We start from the raw sequence: 15389 nt of genomic DNA, 5'->3' as shown, positions 1-15389 counted from the left end.
AAGCCTGATTTCAGTCAGCCTTTGTTATTTGATAAATGTTAACAAATTTTTTTAAAAATTAGTTTTTAAACATTAGTTGCAGACATAATGAGAATAAGAAAACATGTAGCTAAGGCATGGGCAAGAATTTATTTTTTGGGATACTCTTTGATGAAACTTGTAGATTCCTTGGCGGGGAGATGTTTTAAATATATAAAATATATGATACAACAGGAAATCAGTTATGTTGAAATGTTGTTAGCAAAATATATTTTTCTAAAAGAAACTGGTTTCTAAATCCCATATTTAAGAACCACTAATCTATGTAAGATATTCTTAATTTTCAATTAGTATGGGTAAGATAAATGGAATGATTGAATGAACAACTACTGAATGAATGATGCTTTGTTTCTTAGCAATCATAACATTGTCAGCTTCAAGACAATTGAAATTACAGAATTTTTTAGAGTCAATAAATTTTACACATCTGAAATCAATTTCAAGTTTAGGGTTTCAAATTGAAGCAAAGCAACCTAAAGTTCATAGCTATATTTAATATAGAATGTGATATGGAGAGAATGACTGGTGATTTCTAGACTTCAAATGAAAGAGAAACAGCAAATATTGTTTGTTTTTCTATAAAACTCAATTTGACTGAATTCCAACTCAGCACATTTCTTTGTGTCTAAAACTGAATGATCAATACTCTAAGATTAATTATCCAATGATGAGTTCATTTGAAAACAAATTAAATAGTTATTGATAATAACAATTATATTTGAGAATCTTAATTTGAAATTTATTAAATTAATCTGAAATCAATTGCAAGAGAATTGAAACTGGTAGATTCCTCAGGCTTAATAAATCAGAGAAACAGTAGGGATAAAATTAATTGGGTGTCATTCAATTTGGATCAATGTAAAGACTGGCAGATTACCTTCTGTGGGGGGTGGGGGAAGGAAGTAAGATTAGATTGTAAAACTCAAAATAAAGAAAATCTTTATAATTCAAAAAAATAAAAATAAAATAAAAATCTCTTACCATAAAAAAATTGATTGGGTGTCCACACAAAGTTTGGTTCCATTATGGTTACCCCATGAGAGTAGGAAGTCATCAGATTGTCTAAAAAAAAGATAAACTGACCCAGGTAAGAAATGGACCATCATTTCTGCTGATCCAAAGTGGGATGTGTCTATGAATGGCTACAGCACTTTTCATATGGGTGAGACAGAGATATTTAGTAGGAAAAAAAGTGGAGAGGAAAGGAGAAAGTATAGAAAAAAAAGGAAAAGTCTTATATCATTTGTTTATATTGTAATTTCAAATAATTAAAAAATTTAAGTAAGTTACCTTATCCTTGGAGAATCATTCAGGCATACATATACAAATCTGAAAAATAATCAAGGATAGAATTAATGCTTTATATCTCATTTAGTATTTTCAAATGATGTCGTTCACTGACTACATTTTTTTCTTTTTTTGTCCTTTTTCTTGCTACCAATAGCCAAGTGATCTAAGGAAACATCGGAGAAAGGTATTGTAGATATTGTAAAAAAAAACAGTACTGTATGAATTCTTAAAATCCATGTTATATTTTTCCATAGACTAGTTAAAATCATATTTCCAACCAAAGAACATTGAATCATGATACATCTCCCTAAATTGTAACAGTCCCCCCCCCCAAAAAAATAAGCATTTGACTACTTCAGACTTTAGGTTCCTTATTATAGATTTCTTTTGAACTATATTTATGATCCTGTGGTTGTACATACTGCCCATATCAGGAAAATCTGGCTTTATAATTTTTGAAAATAATAAGAAAAGCTATGGAGTCTAACTTTTAAAAACAAAATTAAGCAAACAGTTTAGAAAAATATATATATAAAATACTAAGTCGGCTTAAGAATTGATCTTTTCAAGAAATAATAATTTCATATTGTTATGTGCTAACTCAGATGCCGATTTTGCATTTGTAATGAAATTCACAGAAATTTGGGACAGTATTCAAGCCTCTCTCACTGGAAATACAAAGTGGATACAAAACACATATTGTTCTATGTCATGTAGCTTAAGAGTAGCCAACTGAATGTTTCAGTAAGTGTACATCTTTTGTATTTCAAGCCCTTTTTCTAAACCTTATGTCTAGACCAAAAAGAAGATAAATCTAGAAGTATTCCCCCAAATATATATATATATATATATTTATATCCTAGAATCACAGAACTTCCTAAAAGTCTTATTAATAATTTCTGAAAATTCAGCAATAATATTCATATTATAATGTTTATGTTCATTCTTTATCAGAAAGTAAAATATACAAGCACATAATATAAAAATACAAACATAAAAAATGACTTATTGAGAACTTCCAGTACAACTAGAGGCAAAAATATTTACATTCAATATCTCAATAATGGAGTCATTTATCTTATAACACATTTAACTAAACACTTATTTTAAAACATTGGTTTCTGCTTCATTGAGAAGAAATGATCATTTCTTTATCTTTAACAATGTCTGTATATGTAGTGTAAGAAAAATATGCAATAACAATATAGAAATTGATTTCTCTAGGATTGATGCAAGACTATTGATAAATTCTCTTTGAATATAGATATCTATTCCCTTGTACAGAGAAATATAGTTTATCCAAACAACTTATATTTAATTTACTTTTTCTAGCATATCTTTGTGCTCATCTCCTCATAGAGTTTATTTCAATTAATCTCCTAATAACAAAAGTAAGTCATCTATCATTTCCAGGATTGTTGTGTCAAATCTTTTCCCTTGTAATAGAAACAGTATTTTTAAAAAATACTTAGTGATTCTTATTAAACTTGTATTCTGATTAACTCTGTTAGACTGGCTGATTTTAAATATTTAGGTCCTTGACATTCTTACCCTTTTCTGTCACACCCCCCCTCACCTAGTTCTTACCTTCTTCAATTTTTTTTCATATTCTGCTAAAGATAATGGAAGTCATCACTATGACAATCTGGTCATAGGTACCCATTGTATTGTTTCTCCAGTCTTCAGTTCCATGAAATGGGATCAAAGGATTTTTTGTTTGTTTGTTTGTTTGTTTTCTATCAGGATCAGTTAAAGTCTTTTGATCTAAGGAGAAAAATGTAACCTTTGTCTATAGGTTTTCATTGTAGAATGAATCAAATCCTCAGAAGCAGTGGTGCAACCATTGTTGTGCCAGAGATAGAAAATCATATCCAGAACAGAAAGAGTAGGTGGAACTAGGCCCAAGAAGAATTTGAGAAACCAGTGAATAGATGTCCTCCAGAGATCAGGTTAAAAGATGTGATGCTTGCACCAGAGTGAGAATATTTTAGTTTTACAAGGTTCTCCCAATTTTCCAGCTGTGCCTTCCTCAGGCAATATAATATCCTTTTCCATTATCATGTAAGCTTTCCCTCCCTCCCCATCCCAACCAACTTCCTTGAAATTGGTGCAGAAGGATTGATTCATTGCCCACATTGATCTCTAATGTGCAAATGGCCATCTGTCAAAGGCAACAGATTCCTTGTTCAACAATGAGTTGGACCAAATACATCAAATTCTTAACAACTTCTATGAACTTTTAAAGAATGACGCAAGAAGTGTTAAAATACAAGTTGACTAACATTTGAATTTTGATTTACTTGGCATCAGTAAAGTGGTTGTAAATAACAGATATGTATATATATATATGTACATATCTATATCTATATATGTATACCAGATATAATAACCAAAACAATTTAGATACTGCTTTTTAGATACTGATTTAGATACTGATTTTTAAATTATATAATAGTATACTTTAATTTCTAGAGAAGATTTTGGAGAATAATGACAATACTGTATCATCTTTTGTTGCTTTTATCCCCAATACTTAGCCCTGCCACATAGTAGGCACTTAATAAAGATTTATTATTTAAGAAAATTATTGTTTGATTGATGCTCTAGACCTCATTCTTGATTCTTAAACAAATTACATATCTTCCCCCTAGTCTGAGCCCTTCAAAGGCAGGGAATTTTGCCTTTTGTACCTTTGTATCTACCACAGTCTCTGAGACATGCCTTATTTATTGTCATTACTCAGATGTTTATTAAGTGGAATTTGGTAGACTGGAATGGAATTCCAGTGAAATTAAAGTTGTATAGACTCAGTTTATGTAGACTCTTTATAATTTCAAGGGTAAATTTGCATATATTTCAATTATTTGAAAGTCTTCAATTCTGTGAAATGGTTTTATTTCATCTCATACTTTTGACCTTAGATTGCAGTGGTTGAGGAAGATGGTCGTGAAGATAAAGCAACGATAAAATGTGAAACATCTCCTCCCCCTACACCAAGAGCAATCAGAATGACACATACCCTTCCTTCATCTTATCACAATGAAGCCCGAAGGTAAGAGTCTTTTTTGCTATAAACCTTTTCTTCTTTGAAAGTGTAGTTCAGGCATGTTAAAATGCATAGCAACTAATAATAAATGCTTCCTGAAGGAATGCATCTCTTTGTAATAATAGCAAGTTTAAATTTTCATTTCTAAGGCCTGAGAGAGACTGCATAATTGTAGAAAAATAAGCTTAATATTTTTTATAGAAAATAGAGTTGGAATAACAACTTCACCTCTCTCACTGCTTGTCATTGTTACAGATACAAGAGTGGTAGCCTTCAAAGGGATCTTAGAGTTTGTCCGTTAATTTTGCTTTATAAATGAGGAAAATCAGAATTTGGAAATGTTATTAATTCCTATCGTAGATTTGTAGAATTTGGGCAGACTCCTTGATATCCATTCCCCCCAGACTCATTTGGAATCAATAATTAAGAATACTTGGACTTTCTTAGATAAAATTCCAGCTCCAAATCACTTAATACTATAAAGTTACTGAAGTATCCAAGGTTTTGCATTTAGCAAATGAAAGAGCCAGGATTCAGACTCCAAATCAATACACTCTCTACTAATAGTGAAATCAGAAACATGGTCCAAACAAGGTGGTAGCAGGCAGGAGAAGGAGAAAAAAGGAGTCTTTACTTCTCTTCTGCAAAATTCACAGTTAAAAAAAATAAACATGTTTCATAAAGATATAACATATGATATTCTTACTGTTTATTGTTTTTCAGTAGTTTGCCAGTGTCCTTGGACTCAGACAGCATCGGTCTTGGCAGTGCCAATAGTAGCCAAGATTCCCTTCACAAAGCCCCCAAAAAGAAAGGAATCAAGTCTTCAATAGGACGCTTATTTGGTAAAAAAGAGAAGGCCCGACTTGGACAACTCAGTAAGGAACTCTACTATCTTTCCACTTTCATGCTCAGACATTTTTGTGTGTCTGTCCATCTGCACCGCAGATTTTCTTTTTTTTAGAAATTTTTGTTTTAGGGAACTTTGAATCTTTTCTCTCCTCAAAGTTATATTGATAACCATACTTGGGCCCAGTTCTGTTCTGTAATTTTTTTTAAAAACAAAAGTTCTCAGAAGTGTTAAATGACAATTTTATAATGTTTTCTACTCCAATTGTTTCTTCTATAATAATTTTATAAACAATCTTGTAATGTGATAGACTGTTCTTTTAAACAAAGGAAATGAAACAATCAGAACTGAATGAAAATACCAGGAAAAATGAGAATTTGTGAAACTTGAATAAAACAAAAGCCCCAAGAAAACATGATACCTAATTCGTTATAGAATATTTTTAATGCCTTCCATGTGCTAGGTGTTCTGCTGTATACTTGGGAAGGAAGGAAGGAAGGAAGGAAGGAAGGAAGGAAGGAAGGAAGGAAGGAAGGAAGGAAGGAAGGAAGGAAGGAAAAGAAGAAAAAGAAAGAATGGAAGGAAGGAGGAAGGAAAGAAGAGTAGGTCATGCAGACTGGATTGTAGCATGCTGGAAAGGAAGATTATTCATAAAGGTTGTAATAATAAGTTGGGACCAAGTACTGAAAGACTTTAAAATTTAAATTGACTGAGTTTATATATTATCTTGAAATCAGTAAGGAACTACTGAATTTTATTATGTAGGGGAATGACAAAGGCATTCACTTTGGATGTTGTGTGGGATATGAACTATAGTAGAGAAATAGTTGAGGCAGAAAGACCAATTGGAAAGCTCTTACAATAATATAGGCAAGAAGTTATAAAGGACTGAAGTAAGATTACTGCTGTGAGAGGAGAGAGAAGAAAATGAATACAAAAAAAATGTCTTTGAGGTTGAAATGGCAAGATTTGAAAACTAATTAGAGATGTGAGAAGAGAGTAAGGATAGAATAATGCCATAGTTTTGATCATGAAACATGGGAGGGGGTTGAATGGTGGTGTCTTCAACAAAAATAGCAAAGTTTGGAAAGGAAATGAGTTTGAACTGCTTTGAATCTGTAAATTGGGTGATGCATTTAGAATAACCAACTGGAAATGACCGGGAGGCAGCTGGAGCTACTGGGCTGTAAGTGAAGAAAAACACTGTGCCAACTCCAAGGATTGTGAATCATCTTAGAGATCATGTCAGATAGGGGTGAAAATTCAACCCATGAGAACAGATGAGTTCACTGAGAGAAGAAAAGTGGGTCCATGAGAGAGCCTAGGGAACACATACCATTAGGGGCATGTTATGGAGAATGAACCAACAAGGAGAGGTCTTCAGGCAGTTAAGAGAAACATCAGGAGGGAATGGTGTCAAGAAAACTCAGGGAGGGGAGAGTGTCCAGGAGAAGGGGGTTCAAGAATTAATGAAAGTTAAGAGAAGACCTTTGTAATTGGGGGATCCTCAATAATTCTTCAAGGGAGTAACTCCAGGTAAGAAATTTATCAAATGGGAAGTCAGATTGCATAGGATTTAGGAGAAAGGAGGGATAAAAGAGTAAAGAAATCTTTTTGCCAAGAATTTGAATAGGAACAGGAGAAGAAGAGGCAGCATTCCTGTAGTCAGGAGGATCAATCCAACTTGTGATACTGTGTGACCCTGACCAAATCTTTTAAACCTGATGGCCTTCAAAAAAAAGGAAAGAAAGGGAAGAGAGAAATTATTTTAAAGACATATCAGGCTTATTTTGCATGGTCTTAGAGAGCTAAACCAGAAACAGTGAGTAGAAATACTGAGACACATTTTTGATCCAAATATGATCATTGTCTGGATGTACTGAGTGCATACATCCTACATAAGAGAAAACTATACAAAAGACTACACAGAAGTGGAATGAGCTGCTCTGGGAGCCATTGAACGCCCATTCCCTTGGTTCTTCAAGCAGAGGCTGGATAGCTACGCAGAGGGTATGTTGTAGAAGGGGTTCCTATTTGGGGATAAATTGGACTAGATAACTTCTGGGATCACCAAACCTTCAAGATGCTGTGATTCTGCTTCAGTTTGTCTTGAATAGAGAGCTCATGAAAAGGAAGAGTACAAGATAATGCAGAAAAGATAGGATGAAGACATCATGGCGAGCCTTATTGCCAACAGACAAAGCACGGTCTTCATCTTTTGGGGCATGCATACTGGATTTTGAAAAACAAAATAACAAGGTCAAGCACCATATTTTGAAATTTTTATTCAGGTAACAATTTAAAAGATGAATTGCAAGAGGGAGAGAGAGAGAAACTAGGTTTTGTGAAGTTTCATTTCAGTATTTGTAAAAATCATTTTTACCTTATTATTGCTTATTATTGTTCCATACTTTTGACTTGGAAGATAAAAATGAAAGTAATTCACATGTTACAATGCTTCAATATTGCAAAATGTCTTCAATAAATTGCTTGGTTTCTTATAACAGCCTTGTGAAGGAGCTATTAGAAATGTTGTTATACCCATTTTATGGAGAAGAAAATTATGATTTAGAGAGGCTAGGTGATTTATCTGGGGTTACACAGCCAGGATTTAGCAGAGACAGAAATGGTACCCAAGTCTTACCAGAATTTTATATATTCAGAATATTTTCAAACATCTCATTTTTCTATTACTTGAGTTTTGTTTACAGAAACTAAATATTCTTTAATTTTTCTGGATATGATTTAGCATTTCTATTCTGCAGTGCTTTCCTTATTTATATCTGTTCTCTTCCTCACCCCCTAAAACATTGTGTTCTTGAAAAAGAGCTCAGTTAAATAATAATATAGACTTTTCCTTGTTTTACTATGAAGGGAAATTCATTTGACCACCTGGTAACTCAAAATGTTTCAGATTCTATTAAATAGCTCTCCATCTGGGCTGATTGAGCATTTTATAACTTTTGACTGAATTTGTTAACTTCCATTTAAATTTCAAAAGATCTATTTTATTATCGCTAGCAAATTATGCATAATAATTTATGAATATGCAGTAATTCAAATGTGTAAAAGAGAACAATAAAATAAAAGTTTTCACCCATTCCTCTATGGAAAATTCATATTTTAAACAATATGGGATATATAATCATTACTTTCTTTGAGTAATCCAATTTATTGCCTTATTTAAGAAAGTACTAAGATAAGTAAACTTGTTAGCTATGGGCACACCTTCTCACAGGTTGGAGGGGATTAAAAAAATTAAAATTTTTCATACTGGAAAAAAAAAAGTTTGGAAATGTTCATAGAACAAATGCATAATTAGATAAGATACATTTGTGATGTCCAAAATCCAAATCACCAAATCAAAGAACCATGTTGACATTTTTAAAAGGAAATTGCTTAGTTAATGTAGAATCTCTTGGTACTAAGAACATGGATATTAAACTGTGAAGGATTAAATTAGAGGTTGTAATGCTCTCAATGAGATTTTTAAAAAAGCAATTAGAGCAGCCAACTTACCCTATAAAAATATGATGAAAGGTCTACAAGCTATGCAAAGCAATGGGACTTTGTTTCACTCCCCTCCTCCCTACGTCCCTCCAGTATCACCATTGACTAGTTCTGTATTATATCAAGGGCAAAATGTATTTTGTTTGGAATGTGAATATTTAGAAGCTGGGTCTTTCCAGCCTTTCTTCCATGCCTGTATGCTGAACTACCTATTGATGATTCACCCCTCTCCCTATCTTTCATCTAAATAACATTCTAAGCCCGTGATTTTTGTTGTTCAGTCATGTTCAACTCTTCGTGACCTCATGATTGTTCTTGTCAAAAGTACAGGGTTTTCTTGCCAAAGGTATTCAGGTTGTTTGCCAGTTCTTTCTCCAGCTCATGTTCAGATGAAGAAACTGAGGTAACAGGATTAAGTGACATGATCAGCTAGTTAAGGCTCTGAGGCTAGATTCAAACTCAGAAAGATGAGTCTATCCACTATTCCTCATAGCTGCTCAGTCTCATTGTGGGTATTTATAATTGATTGTTGCTTGATGGATTGATAACTTTGTATTCTCTGGCCCCCTGGTGGGCATGTACTTCCTTCTGACCTCCGTCTCTTGAATTCCTGATTTCTTTCAAGATTCATTTCTAGTTTTACCTTCTCCTTTTCCCTTCAACTGCTAGTATCTCCTCAAAACTAATTTGTAGGGGAGGCTAGGTGTCGTAGTGGATAAAGCACCGGCCTTGGAGTCAGGAGTACCTGGGTTCAAATCTGGTCTCAGACACTTAATAATTTCTTAGCTGTGTGGCCTTGGGCAAGCCACTTAACCCCATTTGCCTTGCAAAAACCTAAAGCAAACGAACAAAAAACTAACTTGTAGTGTTTGTGTTGTATAAATATTTATAATAGCTAACATTTCCATGGCACCTTAAGGTTGATAACTTTGCTTTATCCATGTTATCTCTTCATAGTTTTCTATGTTTATATACTCTGTTTTTGTAACGTAGTCATGTAATTTAGTGAGTCACTTAGTGAGTAATAGTAAGTAATAAATGCTTGCTAATTGATTGATTAAAACAATAGCCATAGTTGGGTTATTAATTTGATTAGTTGCTTCCAAAACTACTGAAGTAGGTTTTAGTGGGCTCAAATATTATAAAAATATGCAAAATTCTGGGCTTTTTTTCTTTGTGAGATTTAGCATTAGCTAAACCCCTCTATCTAATCTTGACAGTAGCCACAGTTTGAACTTGAACTTTACCACTAAATAAATAGCTTAATAAAATTACATAATGATAATGGTCCCTTTTTTCCTTGAAATTTTTTTGAATTTAGCCAATACTGAAAAGAAAGAATGCTGAACAAAATGCTCATTTTTTTATAGATCAATAGTTAATTTATGAGTTAATTATCCACTTAAGAGCCCTGAAAGAAATAATTGCATTATAAATTGCAATAGTTTTACTGTTAGTGCTCAGCATGTTTTTAACTCTCTCTTTTTTTCTGCCCTAAGGCTCTGTGTGCTCTATGAGCCAATAATACAGGCATTAAACCAAGTGTTTTAGACTCTGCTAGGGAATGACACTGTACCCATCAGGGGTTTTTGATGAAAGTTTTTAGAATTTTTGAAGCACTTGTATCAGATGGAAATAATTAGACTGAGTATAAGAACCATTTTTCTTTAGGAAGGACAAAATAACTTGGCTTCAGAAAGTCAGCACATATTTTTCCCCCAGTGTTCTAACATGGTTATAAGTTAATGTATCGTGTTTTATACTCTTCAGAATAGTATTTATTTATATTCTTATCTAACATTATGTAAGTACAACATAACATTTTATAACAAGCTTCAAAATGGAAGAAGGTAAGGGGGAAGTAATGGTTGATGGGTAGAGTGCTGGGACTAGAGTTAGCAAGACTCCTCTTCTCCAGTTCAAATCTGGCCTCAGACACTTAACTAGCTCTGTGATTCTGTGTAAATCACTTTATCCTGTTTGCCTCAGTTTCCTCATTTGTAAAATGAGCTGGAGAAGGAAGTGGCAAACCATTCCAGTCTCTCTGTCAAGAAAACCCAAAATGTGGTCACAATGAGTTAGATATATTCCAAAGGACCAAATATCAACAATATCAAAGGGAAGGATAGGGGAAGTTTGAGGAAAATTAACACAGAGAGCAAGCAAGCGAGAGAGAGAGAGAGAGAGAGAGAGAGAGAGAGAGAGAAATCAATGACCATTTTCTATTAAAAAAACTTTCCTTTAGTGCCAATTTAATTCCTTCATGAAACTTTTACCAGTCAACTGCCAAAATTATGTGCCTATTTATAATTCAATTCAATTCAACAAATACAGTAAGCTATACATTTGAGATACAAATATTCAGCTTAAAATTTTATTGGAAAAACAGCATTGTGAGATGTTCGACCCTGATGGATGTAGTTCCTCTCAACAGTTCCAAGAAAACAACCAGCCTTATTAGACCAATTGCTATCCCCATCCAGAGGAAGAAAACCAAAACGTAACAAAAAAATCCTTCATGAACACTACATTCACTTTTTAGAAAAATATCTCTTATGTATTTCTGTCCCTTAATCCTAATTCTTCATACTCAAAATGGCTAATCTGTAAACATGTTTAGTACACACACATACACACACACACACACATATATGTGTGTGTGTAAAAATATTAACCTAACTGTTCACTGCTAAGTGGAGGGGGGAATGGGAAGGGAGCATGGGAGGACATTTTGTAACTTAAAAATATACATGTGAATATGGATAAATGTTGAAAAACTTTCATAAGTTCTTTGCAGAAAGTGTAATTTCAATCAGGTGCATCAGACAGGCGTCAATAGACATTATAGATTAATTAATTAAGAAAAACATGCGAGCAGGTCCTTTGTGTTTGTGCATTGTTACTTTTTTCTTGTCAGGGGCAAAATTAAAGTAAGGAAGAAAAACATGCAAATCCCAAAATACTACCAAATGAAAATTAAATCTGTTTCATGAAAATATGATTTAAGCTTTAGAGAAATTTGAATGGAAATATCCTAAGGAATGTTAATTTAACAATGGCTCCACATTGAAGCATCCAAACAGGACCTTTCTTCATGGAGTATAACCAAGGAGTTTATCTGTATTTAAATTGGGATCCTTCTAAATATTTCACATGCCAAAGAGCTTCATTAATAGGACAAACCATCACAAATATTTCACAGTTTGAATAATACATTCAAATATTTGAGTGTTATAATTTTGAAATTAAGTCAAATGCATTAATTTTATTATATCCTCAGTTTAATGGTATTTAATATGTATATTTATAGATGAAATGTTTAGGACTAGTTCATTAGAAATTATGAAATATTTCTATTTAGAAAAAATATATAGTCTTTAAGATACACATTTATAGCCTGCAGATGTTATTGGGCTTAAATGGGAGAGGGAGGGAGGGAGGGAGAGAGGGAGAGAGAGAGAGAGAGAGAGAGAGAGAGAGAGATGTGTATGTTATTTTGTGACTAACTAAAATTAAAACATTTATTTATTGAGTTTTCCTACTGAAATGTACATGCTTTAAACCTGACTCTACCATAATACACTACTTAATATTTATTTAATAGAATTATCCAAGTTAATTCATTCAAAAATATATGATTAATGCTAGCAGAATTTTTGAAAATTGATTTCATCATCTTCTCTTTCCCTTCCCCTCCCCACTCACCCAAGTCTTCTTGATATAGGTTTGTCCAGTCTCACATAAGGAAACATCACAATCCTCATCTTTCCACGGTTTTCTCCTAGTAGTATGACTGAGGTTTGGATATGGCTTTCTGAAAAATTGGAGAAGTAAATGGACTAGAATTAGAATTAGGCAACACCAAAATGACTGTAACAACCAATGCAAAGACCTCTCAGTTCAAAAGAATTTCACTTATCTTATTGTGCATTTGTAATAATATTAACAATTCAGATTTGGAAAAAATTCCCCTTAAAACGTACTGAAATTAGTAAGCTTCTTTAGAAAAAAATTACATTTAAAATATATATATATATATATATGTATCTATCTATCTATTTATCTATATCTACCTCTTTCTATATATAATTATATATATAAATATATATAAATATAAATATAAATATATATATATATAAAACATCAGCATCAGTAGCTTAAATTCTAACTATGAAGCTGTCTCAGTAGATAATCGGATTATGGGAAAAATAATGTCTGTACCTTAGCTACTATTTGCGAAAACAGGGGTGATGAGAACAACTCCATGTTGTAGGTTGTTGCTTTGATCTCATCTGCATCACTTCTTCTGATATACACTTCCATCCTTCTCTGCTCCATTCTCTGTGATTCTGGTCTTTATCATTCCTCGGATCCCTTCTAGAGGATACACCCAATTTATTAGTGACATTCCCCTGGTTGTTTTAATACATTGTCAGAATTAGTGCAGAAAATTGTCATCTTTTTGCTACGTAACCAGCCCACTCACATTTCCAGTTTTACATGCCTTTTCAAATGAATTTCATTTTACTGTTGAAATTGTTTTTACCTACTTAGTACCTCTATGCAGCTTCCTATTTTCCTATGAGTCTCTTGGAGGTTTTTATTCTTTTGAATGTGTGTATCCCTTGATTCTAAACCATATAGAATTACTGGTAGAATGTTGAACTTTTGCAGGAGCAAGCAAATTGGAATTCTTTGGAGGTATTATACTAGATATTGTTTAATTGCAATCCAGTTCGGGATCCTTTTCCAGTTCAATTCTGGGCTCAGTCCATTGTATAGCTAATACTTCACCTAAGATTTATGTATAGATACCCATCTAATATATAGTTACCTATAGGTATCCTATACCTATATCTAACCTATAGCTACCTATATATAAAATATGAATTTTTAGTCCTCTTTCTTTCTTGTGAATGGATAGCTCAATTTCTTTCAAAACATTATAGCTTTCATTTTGGATACTTCTTACTATTCTAAATCTTTGTGTTTAGCATCAGGGTGTTTAAAAAATCTTACTATTGGAACTTCATGAGGGGCATCCTTGTTAGCAGTGATGAATACCTTATTGAAAAGTATCTATGCCTCACTAAATTCTAATTGCTATACAAAGTTAGTGGTCTGTTATGTGATTTCATGTTAGTTTAACATATATACGATAGCTATATACTTTAAGATTTTTTTAGTTACAGTTTGATCTACCAATTCTTTTTTATAATTGGAAAAATAGATAGAAAAGAAGCTTTTATCTTCCATTCCTCTCAGTTCAAGAATTGTGACAATGAACTATACTATCCATAACTGCCATTATGTCCTCCCTTTTCCTATTTCCAACGAGATTACTCTAATGAACTGAAAGATCAGTTTTATGAAGATTATAGAAGTGAGAAAGGTAACACATGCTTGGCTTTCTGTGGCTTATAACTCATGACAATTTTTTTATATATAGGGTGGCAACTTCTTTGATCTGAACATTTTTTGAATTGGCTCTTCTTTGAGATATTTCAAAACCTAACTCCAAGTACCTTTAAAATTGGGCTGTCTCCAGTTAAACATTCCTTCTTTAAATAACCTCCTTTATGAGCAACATTACTGCTTTCTCACAAGACAATCAGTCAGTCTGAGGTGAAAGAGTTGAAATATGGTGACCTGACTGGTAATCAAAGCACTATATGGCTATGGAAATTCTCCCAGATTTCTTCCATCTCTTCCATATTTATTCTTTTTTACCAACTTCATCTAAAAGTGCTTTTTGAATGGCCTGGGTTAGCTAGGTTTTATAAGGTTTTCTTATTCAAAATCTTCCATCCTCTTCCTTCCTTCTATTCTTTTTTTTTTTGCATGTGAGTTCATACTTATATTGTCATCATCCTTTGCTATAATGCCTTTGCTCTTTGCAATACATTTGGAAATCCAGATGGTTTCTGGGCATTTTGACCTCTACATTCAGATGACTTGGTATCAGTTGATCTTCTCTAAGAAATGAAGATAGTCATACTCTACTTCTTTTTTTCCTCCATTTACCAGTTATTTACAATTTACATGCAAGAATAATTGTAATGTGTCTTCTACCTCTTCAACTTTTTTCACTTCCAAATAATATTTAAGTTTTTGTAAAGCAATGGGGTTAAGTGGCTTGCCCAAGGCCACACAGCTAGGGAATTATTAAGTGGCTGATGCTGGATTTGAACCCAGGTGCTCCCGACTCCAGGGCCGGTGCTCTGTCCGCTGTGCCACCTAGCCACCCCAATAATCGTTGATTTTTGACATACATTCACAAACAGAAAGCTTTCTGAAATGACTTATCCATTGACAACTCATCCTTTAAACAACAGTCAAATTATTTTTTGGTGTGTATGGTGCATATTTTTAAGTCATCTAGTTCCTTTGTATATTCCCCCTTAAAAAAAAACTCAGGTTCCACAACTATGAGGTTAGAAGACAATAAAGAAGCCATTTCATCTTTCATTTCTTATTTCCAAGCCATATTTTCTCACATGTTCTTTGATGGTTTTCCTTTGCACATCCATCTTCCAATTAAACTCATCGAGTATTCAGGCATGGCTTCGTTTTTAATATTTTCTCATGCTCTTCATACAATTTTTTTCATCCTCTATCACAGGGGTGGTATGTAAGCCTCAGCTATCTTCATCA

The 15389-nt window shown here is 33.1% G+C and overlaps 1 protein-coding gene across 1 annotated transcript in view; it reads left to right on the top strand.

Moving 5' to 3' along the window:
* Window positions 1-15389, top strand: part of PPFIA2 (PTPRF interacting protein alpha 2) — a 190207-nt gene that overhangs the window by 127115 nt on the left and 47703 nt on the right. The window contains exons 14-16 of the mRNA XM_074221063.1: window positions 1484-1513; window positions 4251-4381; window positions 5099-5302. Coding sequence (XP_074077164.1) covers window positions 1484-1513; window positions 4251-4381; window positions 5099-5302 — 365 coding nt within the window. The remainder of the gene's footprint in view (window positions 1-1483; window positions 1514-4250; window positions 4382-5098; window positions 5303-15389) is intronic.

This window comes from Macrotis lagotis, chromosome 2, assembly GCF_037893015.1.
Source record: "Macrotis lagotis isolate mMagLag1 chromosome 2, bilby.v1.9.chrom.fasta, whole genome shotgun sequence".
Taxonomy (NCBI): Eukaryota; Metazoa; Chordata; class Mammalia; order Peramelemorphia; family Peramelidae; genus Macrotis; species Macrotis lagotis.
Note: the sequence above shows the minus strand (reverse complement) of the source record. Positions and strands in the feature narration are given on the sequence as shown.